This window comes from Vombatus ursinus, unplaced genomic scaffold, assembly GCF_900497805.2.
Source record: "Vombatus ursinus unplaced genomic scaffold, bare-nosed wombat genome assembly UNPS02015407.1, whole genome shotgun sequence".
Classification (NCBI taxonomy): Eukaryota; Metazoa; Chordata; class Mammalia; order Diprotodontia; family Vombatidae; genus Vombatus; species Vombatus ursinus.
Genome location: NW_020955185.1, coordinates 75,282 through 96,592, shown reverse-complemented (window position 1 = coordinate 96,592; position 21,311 = coordinate 75,282). Strand labels below are relative to the sequence as shown.

The window sequence follows — 21,311 nt, the reverse complement described above, 5'->3', positions numbered from 1 at the left end:
AGCAAGTCTTTCACTCTGCCATCTTGATTCCGCCCCTCCTCCATTTTTCTGTACAAAAGAAAAAGCTTGGAACAAGGTGTCTCATCACCACTCCAGTCTAGAGTTAGATTTGGAAGACCACAGTGCCTCCACCCTGCCTTTAGCCAAGCACGGTATAGGGGAAAGGTAACAGGATTTACATTCTAGAGATCCCAGGTTCAAATCCCAGCTCTGCCAATTGTCTTTGTGATTTTGGGGAGATCATTTAATGTTTCCAAGCCTCAATTTCCTCCCACTAATCTCTAACATCTCTTTTAGGTTTAACTCTATAAGCCTATGAGAAATTATTATAAATTGAGAAAAATTATTATTTTCTTATTATATTAATAACCAATTTTATGTATGGGATCCAAAGATCCTCTTTTTGGTGTAGAGTTCTTTCTCTTTTTACTTCCTTGTGAAAGACAGGGCTGACAATGAGACATTCTCCTCAATCTTGGGGGACCTCACGCAACTGGGGGAGCTTATTTCTGATTAAAAGGTAAAGAGAATCTAATCTAGGTGAATTCCAGCCCATTGTTAACTCAGGTAGGACTGGGTGGGGAATAGATTCTTTTTGTACAGACTGCTGGAGGTGGAACGATCTGGAAAATGCTGACATGATCAGAGTCATATCCCCCAACCCTTTGTTAGAATAAGCCTACCTCTCATTTTAATATTCATTCTCTCATTAATTGTTAACTAGTTAGAATTGATTTTCACCCTCAGGGACACCCCCTTTTCCAAAGGTATTTAAACATTCAGCAGTCTCTCTGAAGGGTATTTGGCTTCTGAAAGAACCACTGACCTCAATTTATTGATTATCTGCTATTCTAAATAATAAATTGATTATTAATTGCTAAGAAACTATGTCTCTCAGATTTTTCATTCATTTCAAGTGCTAATAAATTTCATTTGGAAATGTACATTTTGAGTGGATGTTCTCCTTTTCTCTTCTACAACAGATGCTGAGATAACAATCACTTATTGGTTAATGTCTTTGCCACAAAATATAGTAGTCTCCTTGTTTTTAAGTGTCTTAAACTCCCTCAGACTGTGGAAAGGATCATAGTGAGGCTTGAGCAAGTCATTTCCCCTTTCTTGTCCTCAGTTTCCTTGCTTGTAAAAAGTTGCTGGGTAGCTAGGTGGCATAGTGGATAGAACACTGGCCCTAGAGTCAGGAGAACATGACTTCAAATCTGGTCTCAAACCAGACACTTGACACTTACTAGCTATGTGACCCTGGGCAAGTCACTTAACCCCAATTGCCTCAAAAAAGTAAAAAACAAAAAAAAGTTGCTAAGGCTAGATTGTGCCTAAGGTACAGTTACTATATATATATATATATATCTACGTGTGTGTGTGTGTGTGTGTGTATGTATGTGTGTAGAGATATGTATATATATGGATGTATATATATTTCTGTGATCCCTCATTGCACCCCACAATTTCCTGAAACATAGGCTCATAGATTTAGAGCTAGAAGGAATTATAGAAGCCATCTACTTCAATCATGTTATTTTACAAATGAAGAAACTGAAGTGCCCAAGGTCACACAAGCAATTTCAGCTTTTGACCTAGCTAAATTCTCCATTTCCACAAGCATATCTGAGATGTTGCAATTACTAATCAGCTGTGTGACCCTGGGCAATTGCTTAACCTTTCGGAGCCTCAGTTTCTTTAGTTGTAAACTAAAGGAAATGGGCAAGATGGCATTCACAATCCCTTTCACTTCTGTATCTATGATCCTATGATCATTATTTTCTTCCTAGTTTCCACCTATCAATCAATATACATTTATTAAGCAACTACTAAGTGCAAGGCCTTGTACAAGGCATTGATGTTACAAAAACAAAAATAGAATTGCCTCTGCCCTCAAGTGTCTTACAATTCACTCAATTACTCAATTTTTAGAAAGACAGATGGATGGATGGATGAATAGATGGATGGATGGATGGATAGATGGATAGGTAAATGGATGGATAGATGTATGAATGAACAGTTGGATAGATGAATAGCTACACTGATAGCTAGGTGGAAGGATAGCTAGATAGATTACATATATAGCATATATATGTCATATATATACATGGTATACATGTGTGTGAATGTGTATACATGTTTTATACATATATATATATATATCAACAGCAGAGCAGTGATTAATATGTGACTTGCCTTCTAAAGCTGGAAAAAGTGACAAGGAATCAAGATCCTAGGTTTAGTGCTACAAGGAATCTTAGAGGTCATCTGGTCCTGTTCCTCTCATTTTTTTTTTTTTTTTTTGCTTTTTGGTGAGGCAATTGGGGTTAAGTAACTTGCCCAGGGTCACACAACTGGTGAGTGTTATGTGTCTGAGGCTGGATTTGAACTCAGGTCTTCATGACTCCAGGGCTGGTACTCTATCCACTGCACCACCTAGCTGCCCCAGTTCTTCTCATTTTTAAGATGAGGAAATGAAGGCCAAGAGAAGTCAAGAGGCTTGCTCAAGGTCGCACAGGTAGGAAATGACAGAGGCAGGATAGGGATTTCCTACTTTCAATTTTGATAAAAAAAAAAATAAGAAACTAGTTGCTAAAGTAGAAATGACAATATTTTTCAAGATAGAAGACCACTAAATCATAGTTTGCGTTAAAGAAGAGGAGAAATTCCGGGCAAATAAGTCGTCTGATATTCTCCTTAGATTTTACAAGAACGTATATCAAAATGTTAAAAGGAAGGATAGGTAGGCTCTAACAGCCTAATATTTTGTAGATGTCAGCCGAAGAGGGATGACGGTAAGCACTTAAGAAAGAAATACTAAAGACATGAGAGAAAATGATTCTTCTAGGAAAAAAAATGAGAGCTGTCTAGAGAGAGATGTGGCTCCAGAGGGAAATCATGAACAAACAGACTTTTAAAGAGATATGTAGAGGAGATGGAAGAAAGGGAAGAAGGAAAGCAAATGAGGACAAATACAACGTGAAAATCATGTCAAGAATGAGAAATATCAGAATGAACTAAGACTGACAAAAAATGCCAAGAACAACATAAAATCTATATAGGTTAAAAATCTATAGGTTAAAGACTTGTTAAAGCTATATTGGGGCCAAGAGGAGCACCAATGTAGGTATAGGACCAATGACTGGGGATAGGGAGCAGGGATAGGTAGTATGGATGACAGCAAAAGGAATGAACTATTCAACTCTTAACACGAGTTCAGTTTTCTTTTCCCAGGATAATGATCTTGGAAATAGAAAGAATATAACAAAAATGGTCAGCAGGGTTAGAAATCTAAGGCTGATGAAGGGACAGTAAGATAGCTGCATCAACGTGCCCTCGGTGAGTTCCAGAAGAATTATATCCTTAGTTATTGAAATAACAGGTAGATATGATGGCTGGGTTGCTGTTTATGATCTTTGAAAAGTCTTGTAGAATGGGAGAATTGCCACAAGACAGAAGAAGGACAAATGTTCTTATTTTCAAAAAACAGGAAGAGAATAGTTTGCAGACTGTAAGCCAGGGAATTTAACATTTCCATATCTGGCAAAATTTTAGAATTATTAAATAAAAAGGTTAGTGAGCTCTTCAAAATGGTGGACAATAAACCAGTGGTCTCCTATTATGGTTTCATTGAGAACAGATCATTTCAGAAAAATTTCGTTTCCATTTTTCACAGAGCAATCAGACTGTTAAATTAGGGGAATGCTGTAGAAGTAGCATACAAAGATTTAAATAAATCATATGATGAAATGATTCAACTCAATCTATCCTACAAAAAATATAGAGATGTGTGTTAGATTATTAATAATAGTAATACTTCTACAAAACATTTTCCATATGTTAACTCATTTGATCCTCACAACATCTCTGAGAGGTAGGAACTATAATTACCCCCATTTTACATATGAGGAAACCGAGGCTGAGGTCTCTATTTTTGCTGATAATACAGAGAGATGTTGGTTAGATTTTATTATTGTTATTGTTGCTATTAAAAATAATTCTGCAATGCATTTTTTATATACTATCTCATTTCTCTTTATAATAACCCCAAGAAATAGGTGCTATTAGTCTCCTTTTTAGTAATGACAAAGCTGAACCTGAGAGACTTTCCCAGGGTCATACAACTAGGAAATAAATGAGATTTAAACCTAGTCCTTAGAACAACAAACCCACTGCTCTTTCCACCATGACGTGAGCCCTGCCATTATGGAGATTAAACTCTGGGAAAGAACTATAGAACTTTAAGGTTGGGAGAAATTTGAGAGTCAAGTCTAACCACCGTGCTTGTTTTCAGAGTCAGAGTCTTAATTAGGACAGCACACTGGCTCTGGAGTAAAAAAGACCAGAGTTCAAATACTGCTTTGGGCATTTACCAGATATGCAAATCTGGGTAAATCATTTACTCCCTCTGTAACTTAGTTTCCTCATCAATTAAATAATGAGGTGGGACTAGATGTTCCCTAAGGTCCTTCTAGGTCTACATCTATGATGCTATGACTTGCATTAAGGAAAAAAAGATAAAGATAAAGGCTAAAGGACTATTATTTAGCTAATTGTCTTGAATCTGTAATAAAGTTGCAAATCCTGGTCTGTAGGCCTCATGTACCTTCTTATAATTGTTTTGAGATGAAGCTCAGAAAATCTAGGGCTGAATGGGGAATTTAGAGATCATCTAGTGCTAGTCCAATTTTTCTTTTATGAAAGAAAAATAAAAAACCTAAGATCTAGAGAAGGGAAAGGATTTGCCACAGGTCATACTGTTCCTTGGAAGTAGGAAATCCTGGATTTAGATCCAGGTCCTCAAGAACCTAAATAGACTCATTTTTCATAGACTCACACAGTATTACCCACAAAACAAAGATGGCAAGATACCTGGCTGAAAGCCTAATGATAACACCAAAAGATGCTACCACAGTCTTCCAACTAGAGGAAATTCCCAGATTTTAGAAGGAATTCCTGGTGAATGCTGATGTATTTCAAATTCTGCAACTCCTTCAATGTTCAAACCTACCCCCACAAAAATTGGTTCTCTTCCTTTTATTAAATAGTATTTGCAGCAACCATAACCATATCCTATCATATCCTATGGCAGACATAAGGATAGAAATATTCCTCCATGGAAACTAACCTGGAATACAATTGAGTTCTTTTCCCATGGAGCCCAGGGTAAGAAAAACAACAGAGGGAATTTTCAGAAACCAGAGTCCCTAAATACTTGGAAATATACCCTGACTCCAGTGGAAAGAGCATCTGAGTTTGTAGATATGCCTATGAATAAGCAGTATGCACTGATCACAGCTGACATGAATGATAATGATGAAATCATCTTGGAACAGTCATAAGCAGTCTTTTTTCCCCATTGAGCATGATTTGGAAATTGCCCTTGGAAGATTGGGAGGTACTACACATTAAATAAATATGTATTCCCATCTATAAAATCCCTGATCCATAAAACTATACCATGTCAAAGCTATACTGGACCTTAAAGCGCAGGTAGTCCAACCCTTTCATTTTCCAGAAGGAGTCAAGTGAAAGGAATAACTTTACTGAGTTCAAACACTTAGTAACTGACAGAGACACTTTTTGAATAAAGGTCTTCTGACTTGAAATTCAGTGTTTATTTTGTTTTTGTTTTTCCATATCACAAAGCCTCCTGGGCAAACACACAGAGCTGCAAGTGTATGGAATAAGAAAAGAATGATGAAATATTTTTCAATTTCAATGAAATGTAGATGTTTTGAAGGAGAGGATTGTTAGATCAGGCTTGAAATGTGGGGCATCAAAGTGGAAGATTCATCTGGATCAACTTCGCCTCCCAGAATATGCCCCTTTTTCTTCTCAAATCCTTAAGCTACTCCCTCATGCCAACTGAATGAAGTCTATACTCCTGAAGCTGCCATCCAAGGTTCAATGTCACTTGGTTCCAAGTCACATTTCTTTAATGTGCATCCTCTTAATTTTCCCTTGGAGGAAACCAGTCCTGGGGAGAAAAGGGCAACCCTTTCCATTGACTGATTACCCTCCATTATCCTGGAAATCCAGAAAAATACAAACTAAACATTACCAGGGTCCAGAGTTTAGCACGGGTGAAAAGCCTGATTCTTTCATCTCTGTCCTTAAAATCTGGCTGCTCCTTCTCCAAAAGGGGAAAGAGAAGAGGAGAAAGCCTCTTGAATGTCCAACTTAGTTTACATAATTCCTTTCTTTTCTGGGTAAGATTTCTTTTTTCCTTTCTAAAAAATTTCGGAGAAAGCCAGGCCCAAAAAATTCACTTCCTGCGGTCAGCGCTGGCATGGCTTTTCCCCTCATTGACTTTCTGCCTCGGTAGGAATATGGAAATCATGTAGTCACAGGCCACAACTTCCCTCTCACACTTCCTGGCAAACTTCAAAGCCCAGCTGTGTGCTCAGCGGATTTAGGAGTCTCCTTACCATTCTTTCCCTATGACGTCTCCAAGGGAGGGGGGACCTCTTTCCCCCTCATTCCTTTTTTCTCCCAATAAAAGGGAGGAGAAGAGAGCCAGATACTCAGCGAGGCCAAGAGACACTTGGAAGCTGTTGAACCTCCTCCGCAAGCCTACCTCCTCTGCAAGCCTACCTCCTCTCCAACAGCACCATGAAGGTCTCCACAGCTGTTCTGACCCTGGCCCTCATTGCTGCAGCCCTTTGCTGTCAAGTCTACTCTTCACCTGGTAAGTGTTCTCAGTCCTTCATTTCCACCTACCCAAGGATGCGTGGGATTGATTGTCTCATTTCTGTGTTGCTATCAAATATGAGAAGTGGAAAGGATCTTAGACCCATATAGCCATCATTTTACAGAAGGGGAAATTGAGGCCCAAGAGAAGATGTAACTTATCTAAGGTCACACATGGCTAGTTGGTGGTAAAGCTAGGGATGGAACGCAGGACTCCTGGTGGCCTTTCTGTCACTCCATGCTTTCAATGTCTTTCTCAAGAGTAGATTCCTCCATGTGGCTACTATCTCAGCAACACCTATAATAATTGGTGATGCACTTGGGGAGAAATCCCTCATAAAGACATTTCTGGAGCTGAACAGAATGGTTCCTTTGCCAAATTTTGCTTGGAGGACCAGAACTTTAACTGAACAATGAGTTTGAAATTGTATTAGTTAAAGTGCTGGCTTTCTCTGCTCCTGCAATGGATAATGTCCATGTAAGACAAGAAGGTCACAGTGACATTTCCTCACCTGGCATCTGTTTGCTTATAGATGCAAAAGGACAGAAAACAGGTTTTGCTAAGTCCTAGTGTTTAATTCATCTTAAATGCTTTTAATGATTAATTCTTCCTAATTACATTTTAGAAACTTATTAGGTTGGAATGGGATGCTATTCACGTGATGCTTCCCTATTTCATTGGTGAGAAAACTGAGGAAAAAAGTTTAAGTGGCTGAGCACTGTGCTCACCTAGAACACTCCCAGTCTTAGCCTGGGGCACACAGTAGTTCTAGGACAGGAAAGGATGCTTGCAATTGTAGATGAAGGTATTTATTCTCCATACTTTCCTTTCTTTTCCTTTCTCTTTCTTGAAATACAAAAAAAAAAAAATAGAAACATCCTAAACTGGTATTTCTTGGGCTCCTTTCAGATGGTCCTGCCACTCCGACCTGCTGCTATGACTTCACCAGTAAGAAGATTCCTTCAAAGCTGGTGGTGAGCTATGGGGTGACCAGCAGCAGATGTGCCAAGCAAGGTGTGATGTAAGTTAACCAGACATTGCTCCCTTATTCCCTATACTATACTGGCCATTCACTACAGGCATAGGGGACTGGGGAAATAGAAGTCAGATTTCACAGCTGAACTTGCAGGAGTGGTAATATGGCAAGTTCAGGCCTTTTTGTAGTCAAACAAAAGAGCTAGCTTCCGTGTTAGGGCTGTTGACCCTATTTTTTATTTTTTTATTTATTTTTAGTTTTAGGCAATTGGGGTTAAGTGACTTGCCAGGGTCACACGGCTAGTAAGTGTCAAGTATTTGGTCTGAGGCCAGATTTGAACTCAGGTGCTCCTGACTTCAGGGCTGGTGCTCTATACACTGTGCCACCTAGCTGCCCCTATTGATACTATTGATGAATAGAAAAAGCACCAAGAATAGATTGCATCAATTCTATTAATAATTCTATTAATATCTATTAATATTCAAATTTGAAGGAGAATCCAAGAATCACAGAACGTAAGAATAGGATGGACTGTTAGAAGCCAAACCTACTTTTTTTAGTCCAGCCTACATTTTTTCTATTAAGGAAAATGAAGACCCAGAGAGGAGAAGTGATTGGTCACACAGCTAAATAGTGTCAAAGCTGGTACTAAAATGCAGGGCTCTTGACTCAGACTCTTGGTCTTTTATAAAAGTCATTCACACTTGTTCCCATCTGAAAGTCAATATCTGCTTTGTCATAGAGTGGCTTTGGGTAAACCATTTATATTCTCTTGGACTCAGTGCCTCCCTCTGTAAAATGGGGGACCAGATGATCTCTGAGGTTCCTTCTAGACTCTACCCTACCATATGAAATGCAAAGGAGGGATGCAATTGATTCAAATATAGGAAAACTGGAGAGGCCAGATGTGTTCTTGGGCCTGGTTTTATGGTAAACAGGGCAGAGTTAGGGTACACCACTCATATCCCAACTCATAGTCAACCTAGAACTGAAACCTGATGATGGGGAAGCAGGCAGAGGTACCTCATGGAGAGAGCACCCTTTCCACAAAGGCCAATGGAGGATAGGCCCTCTCTACTTGGATTTTTATTTACCACCTATAATTCCTTCTCAACCTGCTGGTTATCTTAACTGGTATTGGAGCAGGACATCCCAAGGATCAGGACAACTGCTCCTAGGCCAAGGGCAGCAGCACATGGCTTTTAAGAGTAGTTCCCATTGGGTTCCCTTTTCTAATTCCCAGTTTCTAGAATCCCAGTTTCTAGAATTCTAGGGTCAGAGCAGAGAGGGAGAGCAGGATTAGGGTAGGATGACTCACCCCTCCCGGCTGAATACACAAAGCTGCTCACCAAAGGTTCTTTCTTCTACAGCTTTATTACAAAACAAGGCTACAACATCTGTGCTAACTCAAAGGAGCAGTGGGTCCAACATGTTATGAAGCAATTAGACAGCAAGAAAGCCAAGACCCAGAGTTCATGAAGGCTACTGCTACTTCCTCTTGCTGCTGCCTGCTTAGAGATCCAAGCAGGATGGAAGAATAATTTATTTCCCTCCCACCTCGCACAGCTGTTCTGTGTAACATTTTATTATAATTTAAATATGTTTTGTCTTATTTAAATTATTGTTTTTTTAACTTTATGTGTCACAAGAATTTGTGCCTTAATCATCATCATCATCATTATTATTTGTAACCTATTCTTAGGCCAGCACTTCACCTCTGTGCCTTCACTTTCTCATCTATAAGATGGACGAGGTTACATTCCTCTCCTCCCTCTTCATAAAGATATTGTGAGAATTGTATTAAAAATCCATAAGAAAGGTGTTTGGGCCTTTTGCAGGGCTGTCACACCTTTAACCCAAGGTACCGATAATGGATGTTATTATGGAAAACAATACTACACTACGGCTATCGAATTTCCGTAGACAAATATATTTTTGTTTATAAAATCTTCCAACTGTGTTTTTTCGTGCATATATGGGGAGGCTACAGCAACCTGGGTGAGACGGTGCTAAGGTGAGGGTTGAAGGGGATGATAGACTCTAGAGAAGGCAAGAAGCTCTTGGTTGTTATCCTTCCTGGCTTAGCTGGTAAAACCTTCATTTTAGTGCCAACCAACCAAGGTCTCCTTTCTAAGAAGCTATTCCCTATAAAAAACCCAAAACTGACTCCCTATACCTTCCTTTCCTTTATGTTCTTGACTCCCCTACCCCCAGGTCTAACAGCCCAAACCTAATTTCTTTCAAATCCGAACCCTTCATGTTTAAGAAGACAACTCTTATAGCCCTTTACCCTCTGCCCAAGTCATCTGTTATCTTGGATGACTATCTCCACTTTCTCCAGCTGGTGCTCCTATCCTCTCCTGTTCCCACCATGCCCTAGGTTAGCTCCAGCTAGTCAATGTCCTTTCTTTCATGTGGAGACTTGCTAACAATTCCCAACCTGCTCCTCAGTGGATAGGGGTGTTCTGAAAGCTTACAGAATGGTACCTGGGAATTTCAGCATCCCAGCCAAAACCAAGGAGAAAGTGAATGAGTAAAGAAGACTGATTCTTCTGGGCACCCCAGGGAAAAGGTGAGGAACAATGTTGAGAGAGGGCCAAGAGGAAAGTGTCTTGCTGGTCCTATAGACATACAAAGACATCATTTTGTCACCTGCTCAGCTGCTGTCCCCTCCAGAACTATGGACCTTCAGAGCCTCTGCCCTGAAAATGTTAATTCACTTAGCCTTAGAACTGCCACCCTGGGGCTAAGCTGACCAGCTTGGTAAGGGAGGAACTGCACACCCATAAAGCCCCCTGTCTCTAAGCAGCCATAGACCAGACTCATCCTTATATCCCATTTAACCATCCACCCAAGCCATTTTCTTTCTTTGTAAAAACAATTATTTATTTAGTGTTTTGTTTTTCCCCAATTACATGTAAAAATATTTTTTTTACATTCATTTTTAAAATTTTGAGTTTTGAGTCCCTCCCTCCCTGCCCTCCTTGTTGAGGAGCCCAGGCCATTTTTCTTGACATATTTCCTATAGTCATATACATAAAGTCTAATTTATCATCAGAAAAAATATCAGTGGGGTGGGGAGAGAGAAAGCAGAGTGGTTGGGGGTGGGAAGGTTTGGGCATTGTGTGTGTGTGTGTGTGTGTGATATTGTCAATAAGGAGACAAGAAAGAAGCAAACCCTCTTGGGATAAGATGGGGCTCCCAGGGAGTTAGCACTCAACATATAGTTAACAAGATTTCTTTTTATTTTTAAAAAAAGAATCACATTCCAATTGATGTTTCATCAAGGTCCGTATTTCACAGCAATACCTATGAAGTCACATTTACCATATTATATTAGGATCTCTAATTCACTTTCTTCATTTACTTATTGCAACATCAGCAGCTCCTGCTCCTATCTGCCTCTGGGATTTCAAATATCTGAGTCATGGTGTCATGAGGCCATGATTTCCCTTGCTTGCAGGCTTGCATTCCAACACCCCCTCATCCTTGAAACAGCAGATAGATTGATGCACTGGACAATTGAGGTCCCTACTACAATCTGGAGGGCTACAGGGAGACCATAATTGCCTAGACTCACTCCCCAATTGTAAGTGTATCTCCACCTTCTCTTACATGCATCACAGTGATTCTGAACCTCAAACTACCAAAGTACAAACCTCATTCCTTAACTCTTATCTAGTCCCTCATTCTCATCCACTTCAAGCTGACTCCCAATGTCCCACTCCAGGTCTCCCTGTCCCTTGCACTGTGGCCTATAAAACTCCTATTCTGTAATGAACATACTTCTTTCCATGTAGATATTTTTTCTCATGTTCCTTTCACTTTCTGGCACTCACTTAGACTTAATTCCCCCACCCCACCCTTCCCGAATGACAGAATCTCAAACTTTCTACTGCTGGTTGTGCCTCTGCTCAGACCACCTTGACTCACTGTGGGTCCTGGTGAGGAGTAGTGTATGCTTTACTTGCCCATTAACACTTCCGTTAACCACCTGTTATTGTTACCATCTTTGAGTCATTTCAGTTGTGTTTGACTCTCTCTGCCCTCATTTGGGGTTTTCTTGGCAAAGATACTGGAGTGGTTTGCTATTTCCTTCTCCAGTTCATTTTATAGATGAGGAAACTGAGGCAAACAGGGTTAAGTGACTTGACCAGGGTCATACAGCTAGTGAGTGTCTGAGGCCAGATTTCAATTCAGGAAGATGAGTCTTCCTGATTCCAGGCTCAAGGTTCTATCTACTGTACCACCTAATTGCCCTTAACCACTAACCCTTACCAATCTCTCTTCCACTGAGATTCACTCCATCTAAATTTCTTACCTAATTCAGATCAAGGTGTTATTATCAAATAACCCCTTCTCCTATACCAGACATTTCCCTTTCTTTCTCCAAGAGTTTGGTGTCTAATTCATATTCACCTCTAGCCCGCCTTTTGCATCACAAGAGTCCTGACTCTCTCCCTGGGGTCCCCCCCTTCTGCCAAGAGGGTTTCCTCCTTTCTTGCTTTATGGTTGGCACCCACATCCCACCCCATAATATATTTTCCCCTCCCTACTTTGCCTCCACCCTCCAAGTATGACCTAGTGCCACTGAAAAATGAGAGTTCCACAAAGGGATGTGCATGAAAAAGCTCACACAGGCTCCCAAGAGAGCTGGTGTCTAAATTTTCAGTGAGTGTTTACACCTTAGCAAATGCTACAAATAAAGACTTCATTTATTGTTTTGTTGACTGCCTAGACTTAAGAGAATGATGGAGAAATTATTAGCAGGGTAGATTAAACTTAAAAGTGGGTCATGCCTTTGTAGAGAGCAACACACAACCTTGGTGTTGGCCTGTCCAAGGTGGGTCCTGCTGACTCTCTCACCTCTTCTACAAGGGGTCATCTAGCCTTTGGGAGAGCATCAGGTTAGACCATACTGTCTTCTAAATTCATCTGACCATACCTCTACAACCTCTTTTTCTTAATGAATAAATGAGTGAATGAAAAAAATCTTTTTTAAAGGCTTACTGTGTGCCAAGCACCATGCTAGGCCCTGGAAATAAAAATACAAAAATTGTGGTAGTGCTTGTCTTCCAGAAGCTTACATTGCAATGGAGGAGACAATCTATGAAGGGAAATGTGGGTCAAGGCTGGAAGATGTCTTCTGGGAAATCACAAGGATAATGAGTGAGGCCATGGGGAGGTTGATTGTTATGCCTTCTCCAGAAGTCATGGTAATAGTGATTTGATTGAGGCTCCTAAGTCAAGAGGGGAAGGGGATGAAGGGTGTATTAGATATGTGGCTGCAGGATACATGGCAAGAAGACGGCTTGGATGGATGATTAAACGGGATGAGAGGATAAGTCTGGTGTGGGGCTGCTTAGCTACTGGGGCTTTGTGAGGGTGAATTCACTCCTTTATCCATAAGGACAGCTTAGCTGGAAGGGTGGAAGTTTCAGTGCTGAGTTGATTAACTCCTCCAAGGCCTGGACTTTGGAGGGAATCTTATCAGAAAGAGCATCTTCTGGGTAAATGGCAAGATAATGTCTTAGTGTGAGTGCTGATCCTGAAAGGAACATTGTTTATGGCCTTCTTCTAGGCTTGTTCCTCACCTCTTCCCAAGTATTTCTTCCTTCTTTACTAATTCTCCTCTCCAATCTTTCCTGGGTGCCCAGATTCCAAGTTACAGTTCTGGTAAGCCTTTAGAACATACCTGTCCAATGGGGAGCAGACTGGGGGAGTGGATCATAGTGAATTTCCACATTAATGAAATGATACTGATAAGCTGGAGCAAAATCTCAAGACCCAATGAGCATATGAGAAGATGGAGACCCTCCTTTTGGAACCATTTGAAGGGGATGTATATCTAGAGAAAGGGATGATGTACAGGGAGTCTAGGGGCATGAGAGATGTCTTCTTATATATAAAGGGTTGTGATTATATCGGTGTGGGGAGACAGAAAAAGGCCAAATGAATGCCAGGTATAGGGAAGCAGTTTTTAAATTTAATATAGGGAATGGCTTCATAGGAAGGAGCACTGCCTGAACCTTGAAAAGATTGCTCAGGAGGTTACAAATGTCACTTAGTGGAGCAGTTTAAATGGGAGTTTTATTGTAGAGGGAATTCTGGCTTCTTGTGTGATTTTCCCTAAATTTCCTCTGAGGCCCCCCTCAGACTGAAATTCTGTAACTTTAGGATTCTAAAGCAGGACTGACAATGGAGAAAGCCATGTGGCCAACTAGGTCATTTTGAAGTAGAAATGGTAGGAGTCAGGATTATGAAGGATGAGGGAGGCAGAGGTGAACATTGGTAGCAGGATAATGGAACTTTCTCATCCTGTCCCTAGTTGGTTTGCCCTGAAATGAAGATTTTTCTGGCTAAGCCAGAAAAGAGATTCTTGCATCCTCTGGGGCCTGCTGTGCCCTCCAACCCTCACTTTAGCTCCCTCCCACCCTGGTAACTATAGCTGCCCTATATATACACAAGAAAACACAGTTGTCAGGTTTTATAAACAAAAATATATTTTCTGTAGAAATTCAATGGACATGCTGTAGCATTATTTCCCATAAGGACATTCACTAATAATACTCTGGGTTCAGAGTGTGACTTATCTTCAGAAGGTTCAAACACCTTTCACATGGGCTTTCATACCAATTTTCACAGCATCTCTTTGAGGTAGGGAGGAGAAGAAGTGATCATTGCTTAATTTACACACACAAAGTCTAAGGCACAGAGGTGAAGTAACTGACCCAAAGGTAAGTTACAAAAAGAGATAACAAAGACAAAGTCTTGAGGCACAAAAAGCTAAACACTAACAATTTAAATAAGACAAAATATATTTAAATTATAATAAAATGTCTTAAAGGGCAGCTGTGGGAGGTGGGCAGGAAATAGATTATTCTTCAACCCTGCCTTGGTATCAGGTCAAGCAGGGCTGGGTGGAAGGGTCAGGAGCCTTCCTGAACTCTGGGTCTTGGCTTTCTGGTTGTCTAGTTGTTTCATAATATGTTGGATCCACTCCTCCTTGGGGTTAGCACAGATGTCGAGGCCTCGTTTTGTGATAAAGCTGTAGAGAAAAGAACCCTTGGTGAGTGGTTTTATGGATTCAGCCCAGGAGGATGAAGCATCCTACCCTAATCCTGCTCTCCCTCCCTCCAATGACCCTCCTAGTACTGGGATTAGAGAAGAAAACCCAATGGGAACTGCTCTCAAGAACATCCCCCCAGGCCCAAGTGAAACTGTCCTGTATCCTAGGATTCCTAGTCAGTTATGAGTCTGAGCAGACTAAGAAAGAATGGTGGAGACTGAAGATTCAAGTAGAGGGGCCCTATCACTTCCCTCACTTTGTACCCCACTTTCTCCCATGGATACCTGTGTCCCCCTTTCCAGTCATTGGGATCCAGCTGTGGATTAGTTGTGGGTTGGGTTGCGGGTTGTAAGTGACATATCCCATCCCAAATTAGGAACAAAACTCCTTTCAAACTTTTCCTCTTTCTTGGATTTGAAGTTAATTGCATCCCTCATTGAGCTCCTCATATGAGGATGTAAGAGGAGGGAGGGACATTTGACATATCTCTCTTCCCCTCTCCCAAGCCCCATTCTACAGAGGAAGGCATTGAGGCCCAGAGAATGGAAATGGCTTGTTCAGAGCTATTCAGGGACAAAGTCATATGTAGACACTCAGAATATCAGATCAGAACAAATGTGGCTCACATTTCTGAAAGAGCACTAGAGGAAAGTCAGCAGATATGGGTTCTAAATCCAGCTCTTCTGATAATTAGCTGCGTAACCTTGGTGGGGGAAACACTTCAGCTGTCTGGGCTTTCATTTCCTCCTTTGTCAAAAGAGCTAGTTAGACTAGATTCTGTTCAGTCACTGTGATGGTCCCTCTTGCTCTAGTATTTTCTGGTTCTAGGATAGTACCCTGTATGTGAATCAATTAACACAAGTGAAATTGATACATAAATTGGTCATGCTGCTTGTTCTTTTCATCAGTAGCAGCGATAACCCCAGTAAGAGAACTGGTTTTCATGTTTGACCACAAAAAGGTCTGAAGGTCTGAACTTGTCATATTCCTCCTCTCACCTGTCAAATCTGACTTCTGCCTTCCCTGGTCCCTAGTGAATGACCATTGTAGAACAGTAGATGAAGGGAAAAAAATCTAATTAACTTACACAGCTCCTTTCTTGCCACACTCGCTACTGGTGGTCTTATAGGTTACCACGAATTTTAAAGGGATATATCTGCTGGTGAAGCAGAAACAGCAAATGGTTGGGATGCCAGGACCAACTGAAAGAAGTCCAAAAAGAATGGTTTAGGAGTATTTAGCATTTGTTCTCCTAAGCATGAGTATTTCAAGAAAGGGAGGGGAAAAGAAGGGAAGGTATAAAGACAAAACCTCTTTAGTCTCCATTCCAAGTAGTGTTGTCTGGTTCCTGAACTATGTACATTCCTGGGACAAGACCGAGGACATTCTAGGTGGGCACAAATGTGCATGATCTCTGATCCACCATAAATTACTTAAGCCCCTTAATTTTCTCATGAATAAAATTGAGAAGCCTTGTAACAATGCTTTCCAATGCCAACCTGCTATGCTTCTAAGATGTAATTAGGAAGTAAGAATCATTAAAAGGTTCTAAGGGACTTCAGTACCCTAGCTTTAGTACAAAGAGGTGCCAGATTTGGAAATGTCTCTATGACCTTCTTACTCCTCCCCAAGCCACTATCCATGGGATTTGTGATGATACATAGAGAAGGGCAGAATTTTAGCTAATACAATGTCAAATTCATTGTCAAGTTAAATTTCTAGGCCCCTAAGCAAAATATGGAGAAGGGTTTGGGTTCCTATCTAGCTTTAGAAACATCTTTAACATACATCAAGAGAATTCTTCTCAATTGTGTCACTGATCATTGTACAGGCTGTTGGGGGGACAACTAAATGGAGGAGTTTTAATTGAGACATTGACAAGTGTAGGGAAGCAGGAAGGTCACTGGACTGTGTAAGGAGATCAGGGTTCTAGCCCCAGGTCTACCATTAACTAACTGTATGTAACCTTGGAAATGCTATTACTTCTTTCTGGATCTCAATTTCCCCTTCTTTAAAATAAGAGGTCCCTTCCACCTCTTATATTTAAAGGCAACACGAAAATGAAAGAATGCATCCCTGGGTGGGAGGAAAAGAAGTAAGAACATTTACAGGGTGAGGCACGGACTTGACAGCAGAGGGCAGCAGCAATGACAACCAAGGTCAGAACAGCTCCAGAGACTTTGATGGTGCTAGCCGAGAGAAGACAGGCTTGAGAACTGGGTTCAGAAGCTTCCAAGTTTCCCCTCTGCTAAATGTGTGGTTCCCTTCTCCCTTTTATTGGGACAACGAGGGGAGAAGAGGATACACATCAATCGGAGATGTCATGGAAAACAAATGACAAGGAGACTCTTAAGATGGCCGAGCACACAGCTGGGCTCTGAGGAGTTTTCCAGGAACTAAGAGAGGGAAGCAGTGGCCTGTGGCTCTGCATAACTTCTATATTACTACTGAGATAATAAGACCATGGAAAAAGTGGTCATGTCATGTCAAAGTTGACCCCAGGAACTGAGCTCCATGTGCCATCTATTCTTAAAGGCCCAGTTTCCTCTGAAATTTGAGACCTGTCCCAGGAAATGAAGAAAGCAAGGAAACTTAGTTGAGAAAGGAGTGAATGATTCTATTAAAAACCTTTCCCTTTTTCTCAGGTTTGGAGAAGGAACAGCCAGTTTTTAAGGACAGAGATGAAGGAAGCAGATTTTCTCCCAGCCAGGCTCTGGACCTTGGTAGTGCAGTTCATAGTTTTGCTGGATCTCCAAGTTAATAAAGGGGAGTGAGTCAATAGAAATAGAATGCCCTTTTCTTCCTTAGACTGGCCCTCTCCAGGGGAGAATTGAAAGGATGCACAATAGGGAAATGTGACTTGGTGCCACATTATAGAATGGCAGCATCATGAATTTAGACTTTATCCAGTGGGTACTGGGGAGCAACTGAAGGTTTTTTAAGCAGAAAAGGATCATGTTCCAAATGGCAAAGTTGATTCAGCTGAATCTGTCTCTGTGATGCCCTATTTTTCCAGTTTGGTCTCATACTATTCCCCTTCAAAGCTCTGTCTTATATTACGTTACACTGATCATTTTTCATCCTCAGTCTTGTCCTATTCTCTTTCATTTCTGTGAGTTTTTGCTCAGGAGACAATATGATATAGTATAAAGAGCACTGAACATTAAATTAGAAAGTCTTTTTTCAAAACCTGACTCTGCCACTTATTATAACCTTGTTATTATTATTATTTATTTCAGTTGTGTTCAACCCTTCATGATCCCATTTGGGGTTTTCTTGGAAAAGATACCAGAGTGGTTTGCCATCTCCTTTTCCTCCTTATTTTACAGGTGAGGAAACTGAGGCAAACAGGGTAAAGTGACTTGTCCAGGATCACACAGCTAGTAAGTATCTGAGGCCATATTTGAACTCAGGAAGATGAGCTATCTTGACTTCAGGCTCAGCACTCTATGCACTGTGGTGCCACCTAGCTGCCTTGACTTTGGGGTAATCACTTACCTTTACTGGGCTTCAGTTTCCTCCTTGGTAAAATGAGGAGAATGGACTATCTGACTTTTAAGGAGCCTTCCAACTTCATCACTGTCTAGTTTTATGGCTTAGAGATGTCCTAGATGGTGATTTGTATTTATTTAATGTGCAGCATCCCCCTAAGGACAATTTCTAGGCCATGTCCAATGGGAAGCAATGACTACTTATGCCTCTTTCAAGATGATTTCATCATCCTTCACATCAGCTGCATTGTGTACTGACTGGTTACCTGCAGAGGTATCTTCAGGCTCAGATCCTCTCAGATCTCTCCCCTCTTCCCTGAGGAAGATTCCTCCCTTTCTTTTTCCTATCTGGGCTCCTTGGAAAAAATGCTCAACTATATTTCAGCTAGGTTGTAGAAGTGGAAATACCTTGACTATCCTCAGGAATGCCCTCTACAGAATAGGGATTTCCTCCAGTTATAAGGGAGTCATAGCATCTTTTTGTGGTACCTTTATACTTTTATGCAGGTGTCCTGTCATCTCTATTACAGTAAAAAGAGGAGTCTATTTAAATTCATGAGGACCTTGGTTCAAATCCTGGATCTCCTACTCCCAGAAGCACTATGACCTCTGGCAAATCACTTCCCCTCCCTAGGACTTAGTTTTATCCTCTAACAACTTAGGAGGTTGGACTAGGTGATCTCAAGATCCTCTAAATTACCTGAATAGCACATAGGAGGTATAGATAGGTAGGTATATGGGGTCTACTGCTCAAGATAGATAACCTTCTTCTGCAGTTATTTTACTTTATAAGAGTACCCAAACCTTTCTTCTTTCCACAAAATTAGGTTAAAGGATCATAGATCTAGGACTGGAAGGGATCTTCTAAGTCCACCTTCATCCTTTTAAAGATGAGGAAACCAAGGTACAGAGCAGTTAAGTGACTTGTCCAGGATCACACATATCTAGGAAGTATCTGAGGCAATATTGGAATTCAAATTGTCCTTCCTCCAAGGCCACAGCCCTATCCACTATATTAAACATATATATATATATGTGTATATATATATATATATGGTGCTTCTGAGGGTAGGGAAAATCAGTGTCCTAAAGTAGGAGCAATTATTTAGCAAATATTCATGGATTTCATCCAAAACCTTATCATATAGCAGCTTAGCTAAAGGATTCCTATAGTTAGAAGTTAGATGAACTAGAAGATCTGTGATGTCCCTTCCAGTCCTATGGTTCTATTTTTCTTTCCCAGAATGTAAGCTCCCTGAGGTCTGGGGTCCTTTCATAGTAGAAAGAGCAGTAGAATTTGCTGTCCAACTATCTTGATTCAAATCAATTTCCCTCATTGTTTGTGTGACCCTGAGCAAATCACTTAACCTCTATGAACCTCATTTTCCCTATCAGTTCAATGCTGGTAATAATAATAATAATAACAATGATGATGATAATATCTTCCCCCAACTTTGAGGTATTATGAGAGAAGTACTTGTGAACTTGAAAGGGTAGTTATTTTCTGTCTAATGATCTTATCTGCTGACCAGATATTAACTGTTGGAGTAAGCCTAAAGCAAGTAGTTAGTTATAGTAAGACAGAGGTTTAGATTAATGGAATTCCTGATCTTCAGACTCAATTCTCTAATATATGGCAGGCAGTTATGTGGCAAACTGTAATAGAGATGACCCCCTTCCTGGTCCTGGAGTCAGAAAGACCTGAGTTCAAATCCAGCCTTATTCACTTATGAGCTATGTGACCATAAGCAAGTCATTTAACCCCTGTTTGCCTCAGTTTCTTCAATTGTAAAATGGTGATGATAATGATGTCTATCTTCCAGGGTCATTATGAGGATCAGATGAGATAATATCTTTAAAGTGTTTAGAACACTGCATCCAACTTGCTATCATTATTATTGTTGTTACATTTCTGAGAAAGGAGATGGATCTGGGGAGAGCATTTGGACATGGTTTTTGTATTTTGGTCACATGATAAAATAGACTAAAATAGATCTCCAACAGAATAACTGCGCTCAGAGCTCAGAGATTCCAAATTGGAGAGAAGACAGAAATTGCTGTGACGTTAGAAGCCTCGGGCAATTGGGAACTCCTGTGAATAGAGACACATTGCTCTATTTGAAGCCACACTGGACTGGGATTAAGGAGACCTGGGACCCAGTTCCATTTCTGCTCTTAACTTGCTGTATGACCCTAGCCAAATCAGTCACCTCTCAGACCTTCAGTTTCCTTCTCTGCACAAATAAGTTATTAACAGAGCAAAGGCTAGAGATGCTTCCAAGTGGCTAATGTATGTTCCTCAAAATTATGTAGAGCCACTTCCATCAGTCAGCCTCCCACAAAGAAGAAACTAGGAGAAGAGAAAGAGGAAAGCTGGCCAGACTGCTGGAGAATGGCCAGGGAGGCTGCCAAACTTGTGAGCCTTGAGGTTTCATTCTAAGTACTTACAGGAAGGTTTCTAGCCTTTGCATTCAAAAGTGAAACTCAAGAAGAGAAATTGCAAACCAAATTCATCCCTGATGAAATTCTCTGAAGTCTCCATTAAAATAAGATGGTCCTCTGGGGTGCTTTGTCAATCAAATGCTACTCTAGGTTTCATGGTTCTCAATTTTATCATAGTGCACATTTGTATAAATCCTTAAAGTTCCCAAGTGCTTTACATGCATTATCTCATCTGATTCTCATGACTCTGAGAGACAAATACTATTATTATTATCCTCATTTTACAGATGAGGAAATCCAAAAGGGGAGCACTGGGAGATCTGAGGAATCTTTAAGTATTCCTCCTTCCTCCCCCCTCCACCTGTTGTTGTTGTTGTTTGTCCTTCATTCTCAGAGAGGACTATGGCATGAGGGAGATGATGCCATGACATATACGTGAATTGGATTTAAGTGAGGGAGGGCTGTGCGAAATTCAGCCTCACTTTCTCCTCTGGAGCCATCTGGGTCCAGTGGCAAAATATAGATCAGGACAATTGGAGATGGCCCTGGATGCAGTGGGAGACCTTGTTTTTTTTTTTTTTTTTTTCTTTTTTAGCTAAGGTCTTTAACAGGTCTCAATACGACTGAGGCAATGCCCAG

General features: G+C 40.7%; 1 protein-coding gene across 1 annotated transcript; it reads left to right on the top strand.

The window, feature by feature from the left end:
• The first annotated feature begins 6,508 nt into the window (after positions 1-6,508).
• LOC114032216 (C-C motif chemokine 3-like) lies at positions 6,509-9,621 on the top strand. The gene is made up of 3 exons (XM_027847465.1): positions 6,509-6,691; positions 7,604-7,715; positions 9,041-9,621. Exons 1-3 carry the CDS (start codon positions 6,616-6,618, stop codon positions 9,147-9,149), a joined length of 297 nt encoding a protein of 98 aa, XP_027703266.1. The 5' UTR covers positions 6,509-6,615; the 3' UTR covers positions 9,150-9,621.
• The last annotated feature ends 11,690 nt before the right edge of the window (positions 9,622-21,311 follow it).

What these genes read in the sequence shown, in the direction of transcription:
- LOC114032216 (XM_027847465.1), top strand. Translation starts at nt 6,616, where the DNA reads ATGAAGGTCTCCACAGCTGTTCTGACCCTGGCCCTCATTGCTGCAGCC. An exon ending in TCAAGTCTACTCTTCACCTG is followed by an intron (nt 6,692 to 7,603) that starts GTAAGTGTTCTC and finishes GGCTCCTTTCAG; the next exon opens with ATGGTCCTGCCACTCCGACC. An exon ending in TGTGCCAAGCAAGGTGTGAT is followed by an intron (nt 7,716 to 9,040) that starts GTAAGTTAACCA and finishes TTTCTTCTACAG; the next exon opens with CTTTATTACAAAACAAGGCT.